This window comes from Pollachius pollachius, assembly GCF_949987615.1.
Source record: "Pollachius pollachius genome assembly, chromosome: 16".
Classification (NCBI taxonomy): Eukaryota; Metazoa; Chordata; class Actinopteri; order Gadiformes; family Gadidae; genus Pollachius; species Pollachius pollachius.
This window is the reverse complement of record NC_136949.1, coordinates 2,446,198-2,466,679: the sequence shown is the minus strand read 5'-3', so window position 1 is coordinate 2,466,679 and position 20,482 is coordinate 2,446,198. Positions and strand designations below refer to the sequence as shown.

At 45.5% G+C, this 20,482-nt stretch overlaps 1 protein-coding gene across 2 annotated transcripts; it reads left to right on the top strand.

Annotated features, from left to right (window-relative positions):
• Positions 1-1,376: 1,376 nt before the first annotated feature.
• Positions 1,377-20,429, top strand: adgrf3b (adhesion G protein-coupled receptor F3b). Of its 2 annotated transcripts, none has more exons than XM_079753898.1 (18): positions 1,377-1,486; positions 4,410-4,466; positions 4,833-4,845; positions 6,186-6,320; positions 8,062-8,214; positions 9,412-9,473; positions 9,575-9,636; positions 10,020-10,138; positions 10,806-11,030; positions 11,318-11,557; positions 13,451-13,591; positions 14,149-14,348; positions 14,993-15,178; positions 17,253-18,596; positions 18,848-18,889; positions 18,999-19,034; positions 19,112-19,163; positions 19,759-20,429. In XM_079753898.1, exons 2-17 carry the CDS (start codon positions 4,416-4,418, stop codon positions 19,160-19,162), a joined length of 3,060 nt encoding a protein of 1,019 aa, XP_079610024.1. In that variant the 5' UTR covers positions 1,377-1,486; positions 4,410-4,415; the 3' UTR covers position 19,163; positions 19,759-20,429. The 2 variants fall into 2 exon arrangements, with proteins under 2 accessions (XP_079610024.1, XP_079610025.1); XM_079753899.1 differs by having other exon boundaries at positions 19,710-20,429.
• Positions 20,430-20,482: the final 53 nt, after the last annotated feature.

Here is a 20,482-nt window from a genome sequence, read left to right as displayed (position 1 = left end):
TTAGCAGGGGGGGGTTAGGTGTAGTTTAGTGTAGTGAGGTGTAGCTAGGTATAAAGAGGTGTAAATACTTGGAGCTGGGTGTGGTTAGGTTCAGATAGATATAGTGTAGTAAGGTGTAGTTAGGTGTAGACGGTATATCGGAGTGTAGCTAGGTTCAGCTGGGTGTGGTTGGGTATAGATAGGCTAGGGGAAGTATATTGGACAATCTGTTCCAGCACCAACATGACGCGCTATTAAACAGTAATCTGTGTTGATTCTCCTAAAGTAAAGCATTTGCCTAAAGGGCTTAAGTCCATGTTTCACTTTCGAGGCTGATGGCGGTTCTCTTTGCCTCACGTAGTCTCACCGCAGGTTATTTACCTTCTGCCAACTGTGTTAAAGATACCATCAGAGTTGTTTGAAGAGCTCTATGATGTCTACCACGGACACCCAGCCAAGGCCACGGCGCCCCAACAATAACATAGCAGTGTGTTTCCTCTTGGTTTGTCCTGCCGCCGGTTGCTTTGCATGTGTGCACAGTGGCTGGCCTCGGTGCTGTGCAGCTCCCATTGCGGCCACCAAGCACAAAGGACCACTTCAGAACCACCGCCCAATGCTGCTGCATTCAAATCGCCTCCCCACAGCCAGCTATTCAGGAGCCTCCACTATCAGGAGCCTCCACAAGGGCCTCAAACTGGCACAGTGAGGGCCCCTCACACTGTAGAGGAACGCATTGAGGGCCTCTAAGACTGAAGAAGAAGGCAGTGAGGGCCCCTCATAGTGTAGGAGGAACGGGGACAGAGTGGGACCGAGGGGACATGGAGGACGGCTCCGTACTGACGGCTGTTAAACTGAGGAACCACCGTTGCTTTCCTGAACTGAAGGGAACTTTTGCACCTTGGGAAGCAGAACATTCCAGTGTATTGGGAAGCAGAGCGCTCCAGTGTGTTGGGAAGCAGAACGCTCCAGTGTGTTGGGAAGCAGAACGCTCCAGTGTGTTGGGAAGCAGAACGTTCCAGTGTGTTGGGAAGCAGAACGTTCCGGTGTGTTGGGAAGCAGAACGTTCCGGTGTGTTGGGGATCTCACACTGCGCTCCGACCTCCGGACGGTTTGGGTCCCGTCCCACAGTGAGACGCGTGGCTTTGGTCAAACTATCAAGCCGACCAATAAGAATCCTCACATGACATCTTCTAAGAAGACAAGGTCAGAAGGAAACGAAGGACATAAGGTCTTTAAGTGACGAGGTCTCAAGGAAACAGGATCTGAGGAGGTGAGGTAGGAGCCCAGATCTTGAGGAGACAAAGTCTGAAGGAGCGGGACTCATTTGGTAAACAAATGAACATGGAAAGGTAGTCAGTCACTCCCCTTGGAAAGCATAGAGGGCATTAACCATGCAAATAGCAGCTGAGGACAGACACACGTCAGCCGGACAGTTGAGGAGCTCCGGATCTGTGCATTACCACACCGGCTGAGATTCTACTGCTCGCCCCAGGAACCTCCACATCCGGTAGGTCCTCTTCAAACATCTCCCTCCTTAAGGATCAGGGAACAAGTAGACTTGTTATGAGTATTGTGGACTGAATGTTTCACTGCCGGTGTACCGGCCGGCAGCAGTTTGGTACATAGAGCACGGTATAGTGATGCTTTTATTTTACCTTTATTTAACCAGGCAGATCATTAAGAACAAGTTCTTATTTACAGTGATGGCCTGACAAAAAGCACAAGCTTCTAGGGGGGGAAGGGGAAAGGGGCAGTGAGAAATGATAGGTTAGAGAGGCAACAGCACACAAACAAGGCTGTACAGTCATACAACAAGGTAATACTGATACTGTAGAGACGCTGCTGTAATGAGTGCTGTAGAGTGAAGCTGATACTGTATGATGCTGTAATGAGTACTGTACAGTGATGCTGATACTGTAGCATTATGGTGTACTGCATTGGGAATGTGATCGATCGTAGTGATAGTCAGACATTGAAATGTGAGGCCTCAGATGTCATTTCAGAAAGTGATCATCTGCTTTAAACCTCTTAAAGGTTTCTTAAGGGTTCCTCTGAAGAAACGGATAGGTACCTCTAGGTTCCTATAGGGCCTAGGTTCCATTAGGGCCCTAGGTTCCTTTAGGGCATAGGGCCCTGGGTAGGAAGCAAAGGAAAGATCCTAGCTAGGTGTGGTTAAAGGCATCGCTGAAGGTTTCCTGTGGATGAATGTATTTCGCCTCAACGTTGGCTGGGACTGCGATCAGAGTGCTGGAGTTAGGGTTATGAAGAGGCGTCCTCGTGAGGTTGGATTATGGGGAGTATAATAATACATAATAATAACAATAATATTACAAGGGAATGCTGCCTTTCCACAAAACAGATTGGAGCCAGGGTTGGTAGGAAGCATGGCTCCCACATAGGAGACAAGCTGGTAGGAAGCGTGCTTGGAGACTTATTTCTGTATGATTTCTAAGTCAGAGCCCGCCGAGCGGGGCAGATGTCGGTCATGGTGCACATACAATGCCATGCAAATCAGGGGTTCACCACACACACATTCCCGCAAACACACAATAATAGGTGCTATTAGTGGGCATTAGAAGTGCTTTGGTGTGTCAGGGTGCACTCGCACTAGGCCATCTGTACCGTGCCCAAGTCAGTTTTGTCCGAAGTACGATTGCCCCCCCCGCCCCCTGCTGTGCGCTGGGCTGTGCTCACACTAGGCAATCTCAACTGGGCCTGACTACGGTTGCCTCTTGTACATACGTCACCACGCCGTAATACGTCACCACCAGGCGTCCGCTGCTTAGTAGAACAACGCAGAGAACACAGTTGACACTTTACTGACTTTTTTGCTTATTTGGAGCCGTTCTACTCAGACACAGCCCCCTCTCACTGAGCGGTTTTACGCTGCCAAATAGGCCGTTTTATGCACGCCTTTTTCGCGGCACGGTCCGCGCGTTTACACTTCCCGAGGTCAATTAGCTGCTTGAGCTAGAACCCCGATTTTACCCTCCCGGACCCTGCACACATTGGTGGTTTATTGGGTTTCATTCTGTTGTAAATGCGACGGCTCCGCGGTTCCAGGGGGGGGGCTAGGGTTTCGGTGTTGTCTCCACAGAGACAACGCAGCGATATGATCATGAGCAGTTAACTTCTAACTTGAGAGAAAGTGAAACCCGCGAGCTGCTGATCATGTGAGAGAGGGTGATGCAGTCGTATTAAACAAAGACGTTGAAAGATGGTGCGATCTGCGAGAGAGACGCAGAGGAACTGTCCTTACGAGGCTGTCGCACCAACTGAACCGCTTGCCGTCATGTTTATTGTTTAATGGGAAAAAAGGTTCGCATGGACTATACGTCATCCAGCTCAGGTTGCGTAGCCGTGCGTGTGCGCGTGTCGGCTCATTGGCATCTGTACCGTGGCCTGAGCACACCTCTCCCAAGTGTGCCCAGGCCACGGAATTGAAGTGGACTTGAGTACGGTTGGCGTGCTCACACTAGCCAAACGATCTAGGCTTGAGCACGGTATAGGTGTGAAACGGACTTGGGCACGGTACAGATGGCCTAGTGTGGGAATGGCCTAGTACAGATGGCCTAGTATGTGAGTGCGCCCTTAGTGTTTATTAAGTGCGTAACAGGTGCGTATTCAAGGCCGCCTTAATGCACGGGCTTACCCAGGATGAAGCCCCAGGGCCTACGACTATCAGGGGGCCTATCATGAGCTGCAGTAAAATAAATAAATAAATAAATGAATACTGGCTCATGATAGGCCCCCCGATCGGCGTAGGGCCAAGACAATGTGATTTTTGGTTTTGGGCTTACAAAGATCAGAAGCCTATCATGAGCCAATAAAAAAGGGGGACACAAGCTGGGCCACTAGCTGGTCCCAGTGGTCACTTGACCCCCCCCAAAAATCTTCATCGTAAGATCCCCTCTCAGGGGGCCTTCGAACACTCTCAGCCCCAGGGCCCAATGGCAGTTAATGCAGGCCTGTGTGCATTATAAGTTAATTATTGTCTATCAGGTGTATAACAGTTATATGTGCATTACTGTGTAACAGTTGTTGATTAAAAGTGTATAGTGTGCATTACTGTGTAACAGTTGTTGATTAGAAGTGTATAGTGTGCATTACTGTGTAACAGTTGTTGATTAGAAGTGTATAGTGTGCATTATTGTGTAACAGGTGTGTATTAGAAGTGTATAGTGTATATTAAGTGTGTAACAGGTGTGTATTAGAAGTGTATAGTGTGCATTATTGTGTAACAGTTGTGTATTAGAAGTGTATAGTGTATATTAAGTGTGTAACAGGTGTGTATTAGAAGTGTATAGTGTGCATTATTGTGTAACAGTTGTGTATTATTAGTGTATAGTGTATATTAAGTGTGTAACAGGTGTGTATTAGAAGTGTATAGTGTGTATTAAGTTGTGTGACAGTTGTGTGTGTTTTCTCAGGCCACCATGCTGTGCAGAGTATTGATCATTCTGGGAACCGTCTTTATCTACAACCAGGTAACACTTATTATTACCAATCTTCCATAATCATTAATCGTTACTTAATAACCTAGAATCGTTTATCAATAACCAATTACAGGCAACCAAAAATAAATGATCAGGAATAATAACCAATTACCATAAAGAAATATTCAATAACAATAATCAATAAGAAATAATCATGACAAACAACAATCTGCAAGGACCGATTATCAACAACCAATATAAATAACTAATAATAAATACAATTCATGAATGATCAACAATTAATAAGCAATAAGCAATATTCAACAAACCAAGACCAATACTTTATAACAATAACCAATTATTAAACATTCATCACAAGGAGATTACTAATGATTCCCTCTTTCCTACTTTCACCAGGTCGTTTCAGGAGGTAGGTTAACTCCACGCTGCGCTACGTTCAGAACGATACTACCAATAAAACTATACTACATATAACACTACACTACGTATAACACTATACTATACTAAATATAACACCATACTACGTATAACACTATACTATACTAAATATAACACTATACTACGTATAACACTTTACTATACTAAACATAACACTATACTACGTATACAACTATACTATACTACATATAAAACTATACTATACTAAATATAACACTATACTACGTATACAACTATACTATACTACATATAACACCATACTACAAATACAACTATACTATACTACATATAAAACTATACTACATATAACACTATACTACGTATACAACTATATCATACTATGTATAACACTATACTACGTATACAAATATACTATACTAAATATAACACCATACTATGTATACAACTATACTATACTACATATAACACTATACTACGTATATAACTATACTATACTACATATAACACTATACTACATACAACACGATACTACGTATAAAACTATCTACATATAACACTACATATAACACTATACTATACTACATACAACACGATACTACGTATAAAACTATCCTATACTTTACTACACATAAGTATAGTCTATACTACATATAACACGATACTATGTATAAAACAATACTATACTACATATAAAACTATACTACATATAACACTATACTATGTATAAGACTATACTACATATAAAACTATGCTACATATAACACGATAATATGTATAAAATGAAACTCATTCTTATAGGGAAATTGCTGATCTGATCTGGCAACACTTGTCACTCTGGCAACACTCGTTATCTACAGAAACGATATGCCTGATTGAATAAGGTCAATGACGTGACTGTTAGTAATGAAGCTACTAACAAAACACACACACACACATTCTATCTCAAATGTATTCAAACTTGATCATATCAGCTAATTGTTTAACTCCACCATTTTAAATTTTATAAATGGTGTGGATGTTTACATTTTGTACTCCATTTAGACTCTGTTCAAATCCCTCACCTGATTTAAGCCATTAAACAACTCTTCACACCTTAAACTATGTGGCTTTACAAAAACATATCTGAAACCTCACCTTGCACTACAGCACTCATTTCTAGTTTTTAATGCAGTTCCATTATTTAGCTGTGACATTGTGTGGTGTTTATTTTGATAGGCACCTGGGTTTGAAGACAGACAGACAGACAGACAGACAGACAGACAGACAGACAGACAGGCAGGCAGACAGACAGACAGACAGTCAGACAGACAGACAGGCAGGCAGACAGACAGACTGTGGTGTTGTCCCCAGATCTGTTTGTGGCGGAGCTGATGGTGGAGAGCAACATCACCTTGACGACGGCCTCCATCCTCTCCACCTTCAACAACTCCCAGCTGGACGTTGGCACACACCCGGTCAGCATCCAGGAGATGGAAGTGGTGTCAGGTGGGGCCCCACACACACTACTACTATACTACTATACAACTACACAACTACAAAACACACTTCTACTACACTACTACTACACTACTACTACTACTATTATACTGCTACACACTATTACTACAACCATACTACTATTATACTACTACACACACACGCAATGCTACTACTACTACTAAAGAACTACATAACACACTGCTACTACTATAATACTACATACTACTACTACACACACACACACTCTAATACTATACTACTAGTACACACACATTACTACTATACTACTACCACTACCACTATACAACTACACACACAATACTACTACTGTACAACTACACAACACACTGCTACTATTCTTCTTCTACTTCTACTACTACTACACAAATCACTGCTACTACTATACTACTACACACACACTACCACTACTACAAAACACACTGCTACTACTATTAGGTCAACATTTAGGGGAAAATGCAGAATCGCACAATGTAAAACCACATGAGGGAAGTCGTCCTTCTCTTTCGTAAGAAAATCTAATGCAAAATCATTACTGGTTATTAGATCTGTTGGGAGACTGTTCCACTGTTTAATCTTTTGTAGGGATTAAACAGTGGAACAGTCTCCCAACAGATCTATTAACCAGTAATGATTTTCAAGCTTTCTCCCGTCGGCCAAAGGTTTGGCTTCTCACGCAACAGACCTGCACACATATAATGTTTTATAGTGCTAGTAGGATAGGGGTATATTTTTTGTAAAATATGCAATGTAGTGCTTTTCGTAAACTTTTTTTATCCTATGTATCTGTATTATTGTATCTTGCTATCCTTTTAATGTTTAATCCCATGTTTAGATATTTTGGTGTCTTGTTTAGTTTTGTAGTATTTATTGTTCTTACCTGCCCAGGGACTACAGGTGGAAAATAGCAGTTTGCTAAAACCTGGTTGTTGTATTTCGGTTTCTGTATAGTTCTAAGACAAAGTTGTTTAAGAAGAAGTTGACGTGCACACGGCAGACTGATGACTTAATCCAATCTTTTATTTGGATTCCACGGTAACAACCAGCACTTGTTATCTTGGTCGTGCAGAGTACCAAGAGATCCCTTTGGTGGCCGTTCTGTCTAATATACCTACATGAACAACCAATAGATGCCCACCACCTAATGCCAACCAATCACATTGGGGAACCTGCGAATTGACACAACTACTGTGTAACGTTCTGTGTTGGGAACACCACTCTGGTACAATGCACTTCTCCTTGCTCTAAACAAGGTTAACGTTTCTTTTGTACATTGTCCCTGTTCAAATAAAGTTACATTACATTACAAGATACTACTGCTACTACAACAACTACACAACACACTGGTACTATACTAATACTACTACTACACAGCACACTGCTACTATACTAATACTACTACTCCTACAATACAACACACTGCTCCTATACTACTACTATTACTTCTACTTCTACTATACTTATAATACTATACTTGACCTTCGCGTTGGCCAATACTGGACCAACGCAGCGCTCAGCCTGTGATTGGTTGAAGGTCCGTCCGTAACGTGGAAATCCAAAAAAAACGAAATGATCGGTTCCAGACATACCCGCATTGGCGAACGTCGCGTTCTTTCAGAATTATTGTCTAGAATTAGAATTCCAGCCTGAACCAACGTCTGCGAGGCGAGCGACCCGGTGAGTGAGTCCAAGGGGAGCCGGTTGGTGCATGATGCCGTCCTGTGCGCAGACTGCCTGCTGCTGGGCGAAACGTTGCAGTGTGACTGCGGGCCGGGCTACATCTGGACCAACGACGTGTGTTACAACACCACCTGCTGCACCGAGACCACCTGCACCCAGCCCATCCTGGGATACGAACCCATGTGCATCCCAAAGTTCCAAGGTACGCACACACACACATACATGCACATGCACACACAAACACGCACGCACTCATGCACACACACATGCATACAAGCACACACCCGCACACAGCCACGCGTATCCACACATGCACGCACTCACACATACTAACGCACACATGCACGCACAGAAACACACGCGTACACACACATTCATGCCAGGGACGGAAATTTGAACCAGCCACATGCCATATGCGGGTAGATTTGTATGCTTGCCGGTCAATTGTGTCACATATCTAAATTTGCATATCTAATACATTCGTCATACTCAGTTAGATCCGTTTTCGCCCAACTAAGAGCGGGGGATCGGGCTTTTTCAGTCGTTGGCCCCAGACTGTGGAACGAACTCACTCTTCATGTTAGGCTAGCCCCTTCAGTGCCCATTTTCAAATCCCTCCTACAACTCATTTATTTCCTCTTGCATTTTCTCTGCATACGTTTTATCATTGTCTATGTCCTTTTTGTGCTTTAAATAGTTTTTTATGATACTTGTGTTTTTATAACTCGATAGCTGATTTGTACAGCACTTTGGTCAACTGTTGTTGTTCTAAAGGGCTCTAAAAATAAACTTGAAACTTGACTTCTCCAGTGAACCAAGAAAGCCGGCGCTGTGACGACGGGGGATTTTACCCCCTCGGTTTCACACATGCAAGACGGTGAAATTGCAGGGCGTGCCAAGCCGGGACCGAACCGGCTTGGCAGTGTAAAAAGGCCTAATTTGCAACTCAGTTCCTTGGTATCACCTACTTACAGTATAAATCACTTCTGATGGAAAAAATAATGTGTACGAAAAACACTTTTCTTAGCTATTCTTACTATTATATTGTTTAACATTAACGCATATATAAAAAACATTGCGTATAAAAAGTGTACACGTGAACACCTCCCCCCCCACACACACACACAAACACATGCACACACGTGAATACACACACACACACACACACACAAACACACACACACACACACATACACATGCACATGAACACCCCCACAAATACGCACACATGCACGCAAACAAACACACATGAACACACATATACATGCACAGTCCTGAATACAAACCCACACACACACACGCACACATGCACTCACACAAACACACATGCACACACACATTCCAGCGCACACAGGGCTGCTTTGGGGACGTGTGCTCACAGTCCTGCTCCCCTCCCCAGTTCAGATCGTCGGCACCGTGGAGTTGGCGTCAGGTCAGTGGGACGATGAGGCTGAAGCCAAGGTGCGTCCGACTCTTCCTTAGCCAACTCTATCAGGATTGATCTGGCCTTGATATCGATGTGATTTCTTCTGTTTCCTGTCTCACGCCTTCTCCTTTCACAGCTCATCGCCGGCATGAGGAAGCTGAACGGCTTTGAGAATCTGAACGTCACCACATTACAGAGGTACCCTAACCCCATAACCCCTAACCCTAACCCCACACCAGAGGTACCCTAACCCTCACCCTATAGCCCCATACTACAGGTACCCTAACCCCATAACCCCTAACCCTACACTAGAGGGCACCCTAACCCTCACCTTAGGACCCTAAACTGGAGGTACCCTAACCCTCACGCTAACGCAACCACCAACACTAACCGGTAGCTATTAAATAGATCCAGAACCAGTAGAACAGGACCATTAACACCAACCAGGGGACTGGACAGCTCTGCTGGAGATGATGGGGTTGAGGACGGAGAAGAAGGAGTGTCTTCACAATGCAAAGTGTTCCGAAGGTGGTTCTACGGTGACTGAGTGACCTCCCCCCCGCTGTGTGTCGTCTCCTCAGCGACAGCATCGCTGACTTCGTGGCCAACGTGAGCGCCGTGTTTTTGACGTCCAAGCTTCAGGAAGTCCTCGAGTCTCTGGAGATGGACATGGCTGCCTCCATCCTCATGGAGAGCATCGGTGAGTTACTGTCTAACCCCTACCTGTTCCTTAACGACCTGTCTCTGTACTGTCTAACCCCTACCTGTTCCTTAACGACCTGTCTCTGTACTGTCTAACCCCTACCTGCTCCTTAATGACCTGTCTCTGTACTGTCTAACCCCTACCTGCTCCTTAATGACCTGTCTCTGTACTGTCTAACCCCTACCTGCTCCTTAATGACCTGTCTCTGTACTGTCTAACCCCTATCTACTCCTTAATGACCTGTCTCTGTACTGTCTAACCCCTACCTGCTCCTTAATGACCTGTCTCTGTACTGTCTAACCCCTACCTGCTCCTTAATGACCTGTCTGACTGTCTAACCCCTACCTGCTCCTTGATGACCTGTCTCTGTACTGTCTAACCCCTACCTGCTCCTTAGTGACCTGTCTGACTGTCTAACCCCTACCTGCTCCTTAATGACCTGTCTCTGTACTGTCTAACCCCTAACTGCTCCTTAATGACCTGTCTCTGTACTGTCTAACCCCTAACTGCTCCTTAATGACCTGTCTCTGTACTGTCTAACCCCCACCTGCTCCTTAATGACCTGTCTCTGCACTGTCTAACCCCTACCTGCTCCTTAACGACCTGTCTCTGTACTGTCTAACCCCTACCTGTCTAACCCCTACCTGTTCCGCCCCCCCCCCAGGGCTGGTGGAGATGACCTCCACGGGCTCACTTGTCTGCTACGAAGCCTCCCCCATCATGACCTGCACCTTCAACGAGATCCTGAGCATCACCATGTGGACCATGAGCCGGGGGGAGGATTTCGCCGAGCTGGGGAACGGCAGCGTGGCGCAGCTCACCAGCTGCGAGGCCGGCACGCCCGCCTGCACCCGGCTCACGCTGAATGGGGTGACCGGGAACTGGGCAGGTGAGGAGGGGGGCAGGTGAGGGACGCCCAGGGGGGGGCAGGTAAGGGGCGGGGCAGGTGAGGTAGGGGGCAGGATGGGACGGTTTAATTCAGCTCATAGACACGCCCTGATGCTAGCTAGCAAACAAACACCGCTAGGTGGACGTGCCCACTTGTGATGTCAGAAGAGGCAGATTTTCAAGCTGCTTGTAATGGCTAATCACACACACACACCCGCTGGCATAACATGTCCCCTTTAAAGAACACCCACGATAGAACCAGAACTAACTGCCAGCACGTTCCCACAGGCGTGTTTAAGTGTGAGTTCTCGGAGGGCTCGGTGAGGCACACGGCCCTGCTGGGACTGAACGTGGCCCTGCTCCCCGACCCCATCGAGATGGTGATGGATCCCCTGATGGTGGACTGCTCCGAGGGGGACTCCGCCTCGATGCCCGTCAAGGTCACCACCACCATCGCCCCCACCACGGAGGACTACAAGGTCACATGGTTTTACCGGGACGTGGAGCAGGCCACCCTGATGCCAGTTGGTGAGCAGACCCCTCCCCCCCCCGTGGCCCAGGCCGGGCGACGTGTGGCCCTATTCCAGAGAGGGAGAAAACAAACGGCATCTATACAGCACTGTTCTAACCGGTGGCCGCTCAAAGCGCTTCACAGTATAGCCTAACATTCACACATTCATGCTCACATTCACACTCGGACAGCTGAGCCAGCCCCGCAGGGCGACAGCCAGCTCGTCAGGATCAGTCAGGGTGGGGCGTCTCTCTCAGCTAGGAGGAGCCGGGGATCAAACTAGCAACCTCCCGGTTACCAGCCAATTCGCTCTACCTGCTGAGTCACTTGCCCCCCAGGGAGCTGGCTGGTTCCCTCAATCCCCATCGCTGACATAATGAACACGATGTAGTCCGCTATCCATGATGGGGCAACAGGACATAATGAACACGATGTAGTCCACTATTCATTCAGATTCAGATCAGCTTAATTGGGCAGGTTTGCGTAAACAAGGAATTTGACTTCGGTTAACCCTTTGCTCTCAAAGTACAACACTCACTTAACCTATTGTTAATATATAAAAAAACAGAAAGAACAGTACAAAATATAAATATACTGTTAAGTATACGGTTTAACTATACAATAGAATTCAGTTCAGCATTTTAATGAGCGAGCACAAGTCCATCGTTACAACTGCTTGAATCTGCTCCTGTAAGTCTCAGCTGTGGGGTTTTTTGCAGGTAGTTTTGTAACACGTCTAGGTGGTACAAGTGTAGCAAAAGTGATTTGTATCCGTATGAGGCAGAGCGTCCGTGGGCGGGACAAAAGTGCAGCACTAACCAATGAAAGTCGCCGGCAGGGGGTGTTGGCGACTGTGTGCCGTCATTTTTCAAACTACACTTGGACCATCCAAGCAGACCATTAAAATACATTGAAGGACACTTGCGGCATGTTAATGCAATAATTTTGGGGAAATTCAGTTGAACTAAGTAATTTAATTTGACATGATGTAAGATACCCAACTCCGTCGTGTAGAATGCCCTCTTGTCTACTTTCAATACTCCAGAAAGTAAGAGTTTGCTTGGATGGTCCCAGTGTAGTTGGAAAAATGCACCCCCTGCCGGCGACTTTCATTGGTTAGTGCTGCACTTTCGTCCCGCCCACGGACGCCCTGCCTCATACGGATACAAATCACTTTTGCTACACATGTACCACCTAGACCTGTTGCAAAACTACCTGCAAAAAAACCCACAGCTGAGACTTGCAGGAGCAGATTCTAGCAGTTGTAACCATGGACTTGTGCTCGCTCATTAAAATGCTGAATCAACATTGCGTTCAACTTCTGATGCAGTAGTTTAAAATTTGGGTTTACGAATGCACACATTTTGGGCATGTTTTCAGATTATGAAACACGGGTGTGCGAATGTGTTTTGCACCAACTGCGCTGCAATGATTGTAGCAAAAGGATTTGTGCACCTGTAACACAGACTTGCGTACTCATAGACCCTATTTTGTGTTTACAATGGTTGAAAAAATATTTACGACTTCAAATGTACTGTTAGAGTACACATGCAAAATAAATATATACAACTTCAAATTTACTGTGACTTTAGTGTACGCATTCAAAATCTGCAGTTACAGGTGCTAAAGACTTTTGCTACAATAATACCTTCATACACGTGCCACGCCCTCATCAGCTCATCTGCTCAAGAGCGGATATGTGTGGTAGCGAATGGGCCTCTGTTGTACTCTTCATTTAAGGCCAAATTATGGGTGTTAAGTAGTGTACTGCAGGGGAAACCAGATTTGTACACTCAAACTCCGGACCACTCTACCAAACCCTCAATAGGACACTACTGCACGGCTAAGACCGACTGTTTGAACACATTCTCCTAAACACTTCACTAAGGTAAACGTGCGCCTCTCTCTAGTGTCGATAGACGAACAGCGCTACATCTTCAACGTCGATATCAGCTGCACCTCCAGCTCGGAAGCTCACTACGTCAACATCACCTTTAAGAACCAGAAGGACCAGGAGAAGACCCTCCGCCTGGACATCGGGGTCATCTACCGTAAACAGCCTTAACCCTAACCTTAACCTTAACTTGACTTTATGTTTCATCACAGAAACATCGTGGTTCATTTAAGGCACTGCAATCAGCTTTAGGATTGGGAAGGATAGTACGTAGAGTAACTTGTAATATCAGTTGTAGTATACATTGTAGTCTTTCCTGTAGTATTACTTGTAGTATAACTTGTAGTCTTACCTGTTGTACAACTTGTATTCTTACCTGTTGTATAACTTGTATTATACCACGGTCTGGGGGAATGCTCGATTCTGATTGGCTGTGGGTTGTGCATTAACTCTTGATATACGGACACCTGCTAAGGTGTCGCGTAGGACGGTTGCCTCTGCGAAGTCGGGTGCCTCATCGGGCATTATCCCTTACGTATTACCTGTTGTATAACTTGTAGTCTTACTTGTTGTATAACTTGTAGTATAACTTGTAGCATTTACTGTAGTATAACTTGTAGTATTACCTGTAGTATAACTTGTAGTATTACCTTTAGTATACCTTGTAGCATTACCTGTAGTATAACTTGTAGTATTCCCTCTTGGTGTTCCTAGCTGGCACTCCGTTCTGTAAGGGAGAGTTCCTGGACCTCAGTTGGTGGCCGCGGACCCCAGAAGGGAACTCAGTGTTCAACCGGACGTGTCCCGAGGGCCGTGAGGGCTACGTGTCCCGCACCTGTGATGGCCGTGCCTGGATGGAGCCCTTCTTCCAGTGCATCTCCACAGAAATGCTGAGGGCCCTGGACGAGGCTAATGTAACTAACTATCTCTTAACCTACTACAACTAGTACTATTAACAGTCTCTGACATAACTAAAACTAGTACTATTAACCATCTCTGACCTTACTACAACTAGTACTATTAACCATCTCTTACCTAACTACAACTAGTACTATTAACAGTCTCTGACCTAACTAAAACTAGTACTATTAACCATCTCTAACCTAACTACAACTATAGTTTTAGTTAGGTCAGAGATGGCTAATAGTACTATAGTACTATTAGCCATCTCTGACCTAACTTCAACTAGTACTATTAACCATCTCTAACCTAACTACAACTAGTACTATTAAAAATCTCTAACCTAACTACAACTAGTACTTTTAACCATCTCTGACCTAACTACAACTAGTACTTTTAAGCATCTCTTACCTAACTACAACTAGTACTACTAACCATCTCTGACCTAACTACAACTAGTACTACTAACCATCTCTGACCTAACTACAACTAGTACTGCTAACCATCTCTAACCTAACTACAACTAGTACTTTTAACCATCTCTAACCTAACTTCAACTAGTACTAGTTGAAAAAAAGGAATACTTAAGAAAAGAAATAGAAACTTGAAAAAAACATTACCTAAAACATAAATAAAACGTGTGAAACTTGTCTGGTAGAACTTCAAACAAGGCTTTGGCGCGACGCAGAGTGCAGCTGAGGGCATCTTCGGGAGTCTGAACAACGGATCCATCCACAACACGGGCTCCAAGGAGGACCTTGCTGACCTCAGCGCGGGCATCAGCATCCTGGGCACGATGGCCCAGGCCTCGGGCAACGTGGTGCTCAACGACCAGCTGTTCCCTGTGAGTGGGACGCTGCGAACGGGGATCAGTGTTTCAACACTGGCGTTTGCTATCCCTTACAAACCACTAAACCTGGCGGACCTGAAGCAGTCCTGGCACTTAATGTACACAATCTGGCACTTCATGTACACACTTATTGTATGTTGTACGTCCTTGCGCCTAAAAATAGTACGTAGCATGGTGTAGCATCTTAACCTAGCTATCTCTTTGTGTAAAGGGAGAGTGGGTTAACCTAGTGATTGATAGTGCTTGGAACTTGGTTCTACAGCGCCTTGCAAAAGTATTCACCCCCCTTGGCTTTTTACCTATTTTGTTACATGACAGCCTTTAGTTCAATATTTTTTTAATCTGAATTTTATGTGATGGATCAGAAGACAATAGTCTAAGTTGGTGAAGTGAAATGAGAAAAATATATACATAAAACTATTTTTTAGAAATAAAAAACTGAAATTTGGCATGTGCATATGTATTCACCCCCTTTGTTATGACGCCCATAAAAAGCTCTGGTGCAACCAATTACCTTCAGAAGTCACATAATTAGTGAAATGATGTCTACCTGTGTGCAATCTATGTGTCACACGATCTGTCAGTACATATACACACATTTTTTGAAAGGCCCCAGAGGCTGCAACACCTAAACAAGAGGCACCACTAACCAAACACTGCCATGAAGACCTAGGAACTCTCCAAACAAGTCAGGGACAATGTTGTTGAGAGGTACAAGTCAGGGTTAGGTTATTAAAAAATATCCAAATCTTTGATGATCCCCAGGAGCACCATCAAATCTATCATAACCAAATGGAAAGAACATGGCACAACAGCAAACCTGCGAAGAGACGGCCGCCCACCAAAACTCACGGCCAGGGCAAGGAGGGCATTAATAAGAGAGGCAGCACAGAGACCTAAGGTAACCCTGGAGGACCTGCAGAGTTCCACAGCAGAGACTGGAGTATCTGTACATAGGACGACAATAAGCCGTATGCTCCATAGAGTTGGGCTTTATGGCAGAGTGGCCAGAAGAAAGCCATTACTTTCAGCAAAAAAACAAAATGGCACGTTTTGAGTTTGCGAAAAGGCATGTGGGAGACTCCCAAAATGTATGGAGGAAGGTGCTCTGGTCTGATGAGACTAAAATTGAACTTTTTGGCCATCAAAGAAAACGCTATGTCTGGCGCAAACCCAACACATCGCATCATCCAAAGAACACCATCCCCACAGTGAAACATGGTGGTGGCAGCATCATGCTGTGGGGATGTTTTTCAGCAGCCGGGACTGGGAAGCTGGTCAGAGTTGAGGGAAAGATGGATGGTGCTAAATACAGGGATGTTCTTGAGCAAAACCTGTACCACTCTGCGTGATTTGAGGCTAGGACGGAGGTTCACCTTCCAGCAGGACAATGACCCCAAACACACTGCAAAAGCAACACTTGAGTGGTTTAAGGGGAAACATGTAAATGTGTTGGAATGGCCTAGTCAAAGCCCAGACCTCAATCCAATAGAAAATCTGTGGTCAGACTTAAAGATTGCTGTTCACAAGCGCAAACCATCCAACTTGAAGGAGCTGGAGCAGTTTTGCAAGGAGGAATGGGCAAAAATCCCAGTGGTAAGATGTGGCAAGCTCATAGAGACTTATCCAAAGCAACTTAGAGCTGTGATCGCTGCAAAAGGTGGCTCTACAAAGTATTGACTTTAGGGGGGTGAATAGTTATGCACATTGACTTTTTCTGTCATTTTGTCCTATTTGTTGTTTGCTTCACAATAAAAAAAACAAAAACATCTTCAAAGTTGTAGGCATGTTCTGTAAATTAAATTATGCAAATCCTCAAACAATCCATGTTAATTCCAGGTTGTGAGGCAACAAAACACGAAAAATGCCAAGGGGGGTGAATACTTTTGCAAGGCACTGTATGAAAATCCTTACTGTTCTGACAGCCATATATTGTTTTTCCTCTTCTTCCGACAAATGTACTTGTTGTCTCTTTGGATAAAAGCGTCTGCTAAACACCCTGAATGTAAAGGTAATCCCACTGGGACCAGGTGAGCGTTACTTGATATCCTCCTCCCTCCTCTTCCAGAATCTGATCAATGCGGCCAGTAACATGCTGAACCAATCATGGGAGGCCGTCAACATTAGCATCCAGAACACCATGTCCACAGAATACCTGGAGTCGGTGGAGGGCCTGGTGGAGAACATCCAGGCCAACAACAGCAAGGGCGAGGACTCAGACAACGTCAAGCTGGTCATCTGCCAGGTGGAGGAGGAGGACTGCCGCCAGATGGTGTTCGGTGTGGACGTGGCCGTGAACAACAGCGAGGGCATCCTCAAGACCATGGCCGTGAAGAACCTGGCTTACAAGCTGCCCAGAAAGAACAAGAACAGCAAGACGGCCAGCCTGGTGGTGTCGGCCACGCTGCAGAACAGCAGCAGCAAGGCCATCGACATCAAGCTCAACTTCCCCATGGAGCACCCGGAGTTCAACAAAGTTGAATGCGTGTTCTGGAACATCACGTCCCACCAGTGGTCTGGCGAGGGCTGTCAGTTGATGACCAGCGTGAACGGGAATGAAACCATCTGCGAGTGCAGCCATCTGACGCCCTTCTCCGCCCTGATGTCCAAAACCACCCTGATCCTGCCCTTCCTGGACGAGCTCACCTACCTGGGTCTGGGCGTGTCCATCTGCTCCCTGCTGCTCTTCCTCATCATCGAGGCGCTGGTGTGGTCGGCCGTCGTCAAGAGCAACCTCTCGCACTTCCGCCACACTTCTCTGATCAACATCGCCGTCAGCCTCCTGCTGGCCGACCTCAGCTTCCTGGCCTCCGCCTTCCCCGACAAGATCAGCGAGAACATGTGCCTGGTGTTCACCATCTGCCAGCACTTCTTCTTCCTCACCATGTTCTGCTGGATGCTGTGTCTCAGCGTCATGCTGGTCCACCAGCTCATCTTCGTCTTCAACCCGCTGAGGAAGAGGGTGTTCATGTTCCTGTCCAGCATCGTGGGTTACATCGTGCCCATGCTCATCGTGGGCAGCACCTACGTCTACTACAAGTACACGGGCAGCGACTACCGGAAGAAGGGGACCTGCTGGCTGACCTACGAGGGGCTGCTGAAGGGCTCTATCCACGCCTTCCTGCTGCCCGTGGGTATCGTGGTCCTCACCAACCTCTTCTCCATGTGCGTGGTCATCATCACGCTCACCAAGACCGCTGTGCCCGACGACAACAAGTCCGACGCAGACACCGCCAAGAGCATCCTGAAGGTCATGCTGTTCCTCACACCGGCCTTCGGCCTCACCTGGATCCTGGGCTTTGTCATGTTGCTCCTGGGAGACTCCAGCGACGAGGCCTCCATCGACGGACTCACGCAGTCCGGCCTCATGATCTTCATCACCTACGCCTTCACCATCCTCAATTCCTTCCAGGTGAGAGGGGAACAGTTGTACAGGATACTGCCGCGTCGAGGCAGGCGCCACGCCCAAAGCTCCTGGGTTTAATCCCCAGGAAATCTAGCTATGGGCAAAACGCTGCACACCCCACCTTGTCCTCAGTCTTAATAAACTACCCCAATTAAATAAGAGTCGCTTTGGAACCAAGAAACCTTCTTAGTGTCTAAATGACACTATTAACTAGAGTAGATACTAGAGTCTCCATTAATCGTGGCCCTCTGTTCCAGGGTCTGTTTCTGTTCATCACCGGGGTTCTGGCGGAACAAAGGGTAGGATTCAAACGCCGTTGCTGTGACCATGCTGTCTCCCTGTACATAAGTGCCTCAATACTTAGGCTGCTTTGACGGGGTCGTGACTTTGTGTTTGGTTTGCCGGCAGGTACGTGACGAGGTGCTGAAGCTCATACTGGCCAAGGTGAGAGCGGGTCCGGCAGCAGAACGTCTCCATGTCCAAACATCTAGACGCTAATGTTCCCTCTCTCTGCTCCCCAGACGTCATCAGGCGAGAAGAGTAACAACACCACCAAGACCTTAAAGAACTGAGGTGGGTGAGGAGGGTGATGTAGGGGATTGAGGCTTGATGTGGTGTTGATGTTGGTCTAAGTGATGGTGGAGGTAGTGGTGACTGTGTTGGCGGTGGTGGTGGTTATCATGGTGGAGTTGGAGGTGGCGGTGATTGTGTAAAAGGTGGTAGAGGCATCAACAAGACTGTGCTCCTTCATGTGCGAGGGAAAGACTGCCCTCACATGGACTTATTGGTCACTGTCGAGGAAACTGCAGTATGTTGTGTGTCTTACGTCCTGGCACTTAATGTACACACTTTTGTAAGTTGTACGTCCTGGCACTTAATGTACACACTTATTGTATGTTGTACGGCCTGGCACTTAATGTACACACTTATTGTGTGTTGTATGTCCTGGCACTTAAAAATAGTACTTAGCATGGTGTAGTATCTTATCCTAGCTATCTTTGTTGTGTACGGGGAATGGGTTTACCTAGCGATTGTTAGTGCTTGGCACTTGGTTCTATGAAAGTCCTTACTGTACCAACAGAGATATATTGTTGTTTCTCTTTCTTCTGCCTAATGTAGTTGAAGGTGGAGGTGCTATCCTCAACATCCTTGTATAATTATCCAACAGGAGGTGATGAAGAGAGCAGGTGGTATTTCAGAGGAGGAAGAGGAGGAGGAGGAAAGCCAACGTCTTCTAGTTAATTACGTAGTAGTTCACTCAGTTATCCTTAACCTATTTAAGTGTAGTTATAGTACAAGCTGTAACTGGACTTTAGACATGTACATATCAGAGTCTTTGAAGAAGAAAGAGCAGCTCACTGTGTTTGAATAGAGGATGTAAAAAGGTTGTGTACAGAACACATGAAGTACAAATTATGAGTGCATTTACCTGGAATCTAAATGATTTGAATAACTATTTGAATGAGTGTAATGTGAAGTATGATGCCTAGTATTGAGATATTTGCTATTTAGATCAAAAGTTCTGAATACACAGATGCAAAGGATAAATATCTACTTAGAAGTCGTCACGTCTAAATGTTGTAATCGTTTTAATATTGTAATCGTTTTATTATTGGAATAGTTTTAATATTGGAATAGTTGTAATATTGGAATATTACTTTGATATTGGAATAGTTTGTTATAGTCTTTGACAACAACCTGAGCTGATCTGTAAAACAACTGAAAACTAACAAGATTCAATTAAAGTAGAAATTATATTTATTCCCTGAGACATCTTTTTATTCTTTAGATCAAAGATTAACAATCAAGACAAATTGACCAAAGCAAACTCTGCTGTCAAAAAAGTTGAATCTCTCTGAATGTGGTGTGTCAATAAAGTTGATTCCGTCTGA

Coding starts and splice junctions, on each gene's coding strand:
- adgrf3b (XM_079753898.1), top strand. CDS start 4,416: ATGCTGTGCAGAGTATTGATCATTCTGGGAACCGTCTTTATCTACAAC. Junction 9,637..10,019: donor AACGTCACCACATTACAGAG/GTACCCTAACCC, acceptor TCGTCTCCTCAG/CGACAGCATCGCTGACTTCG. Junction 19,035..19,111: donor TGAAGCTCATACTGGCCAAG/GTGAGAGCGGGT, acceptor TCTGCTCCCCAG/ACGTCATCAGGCGAGAAGAG.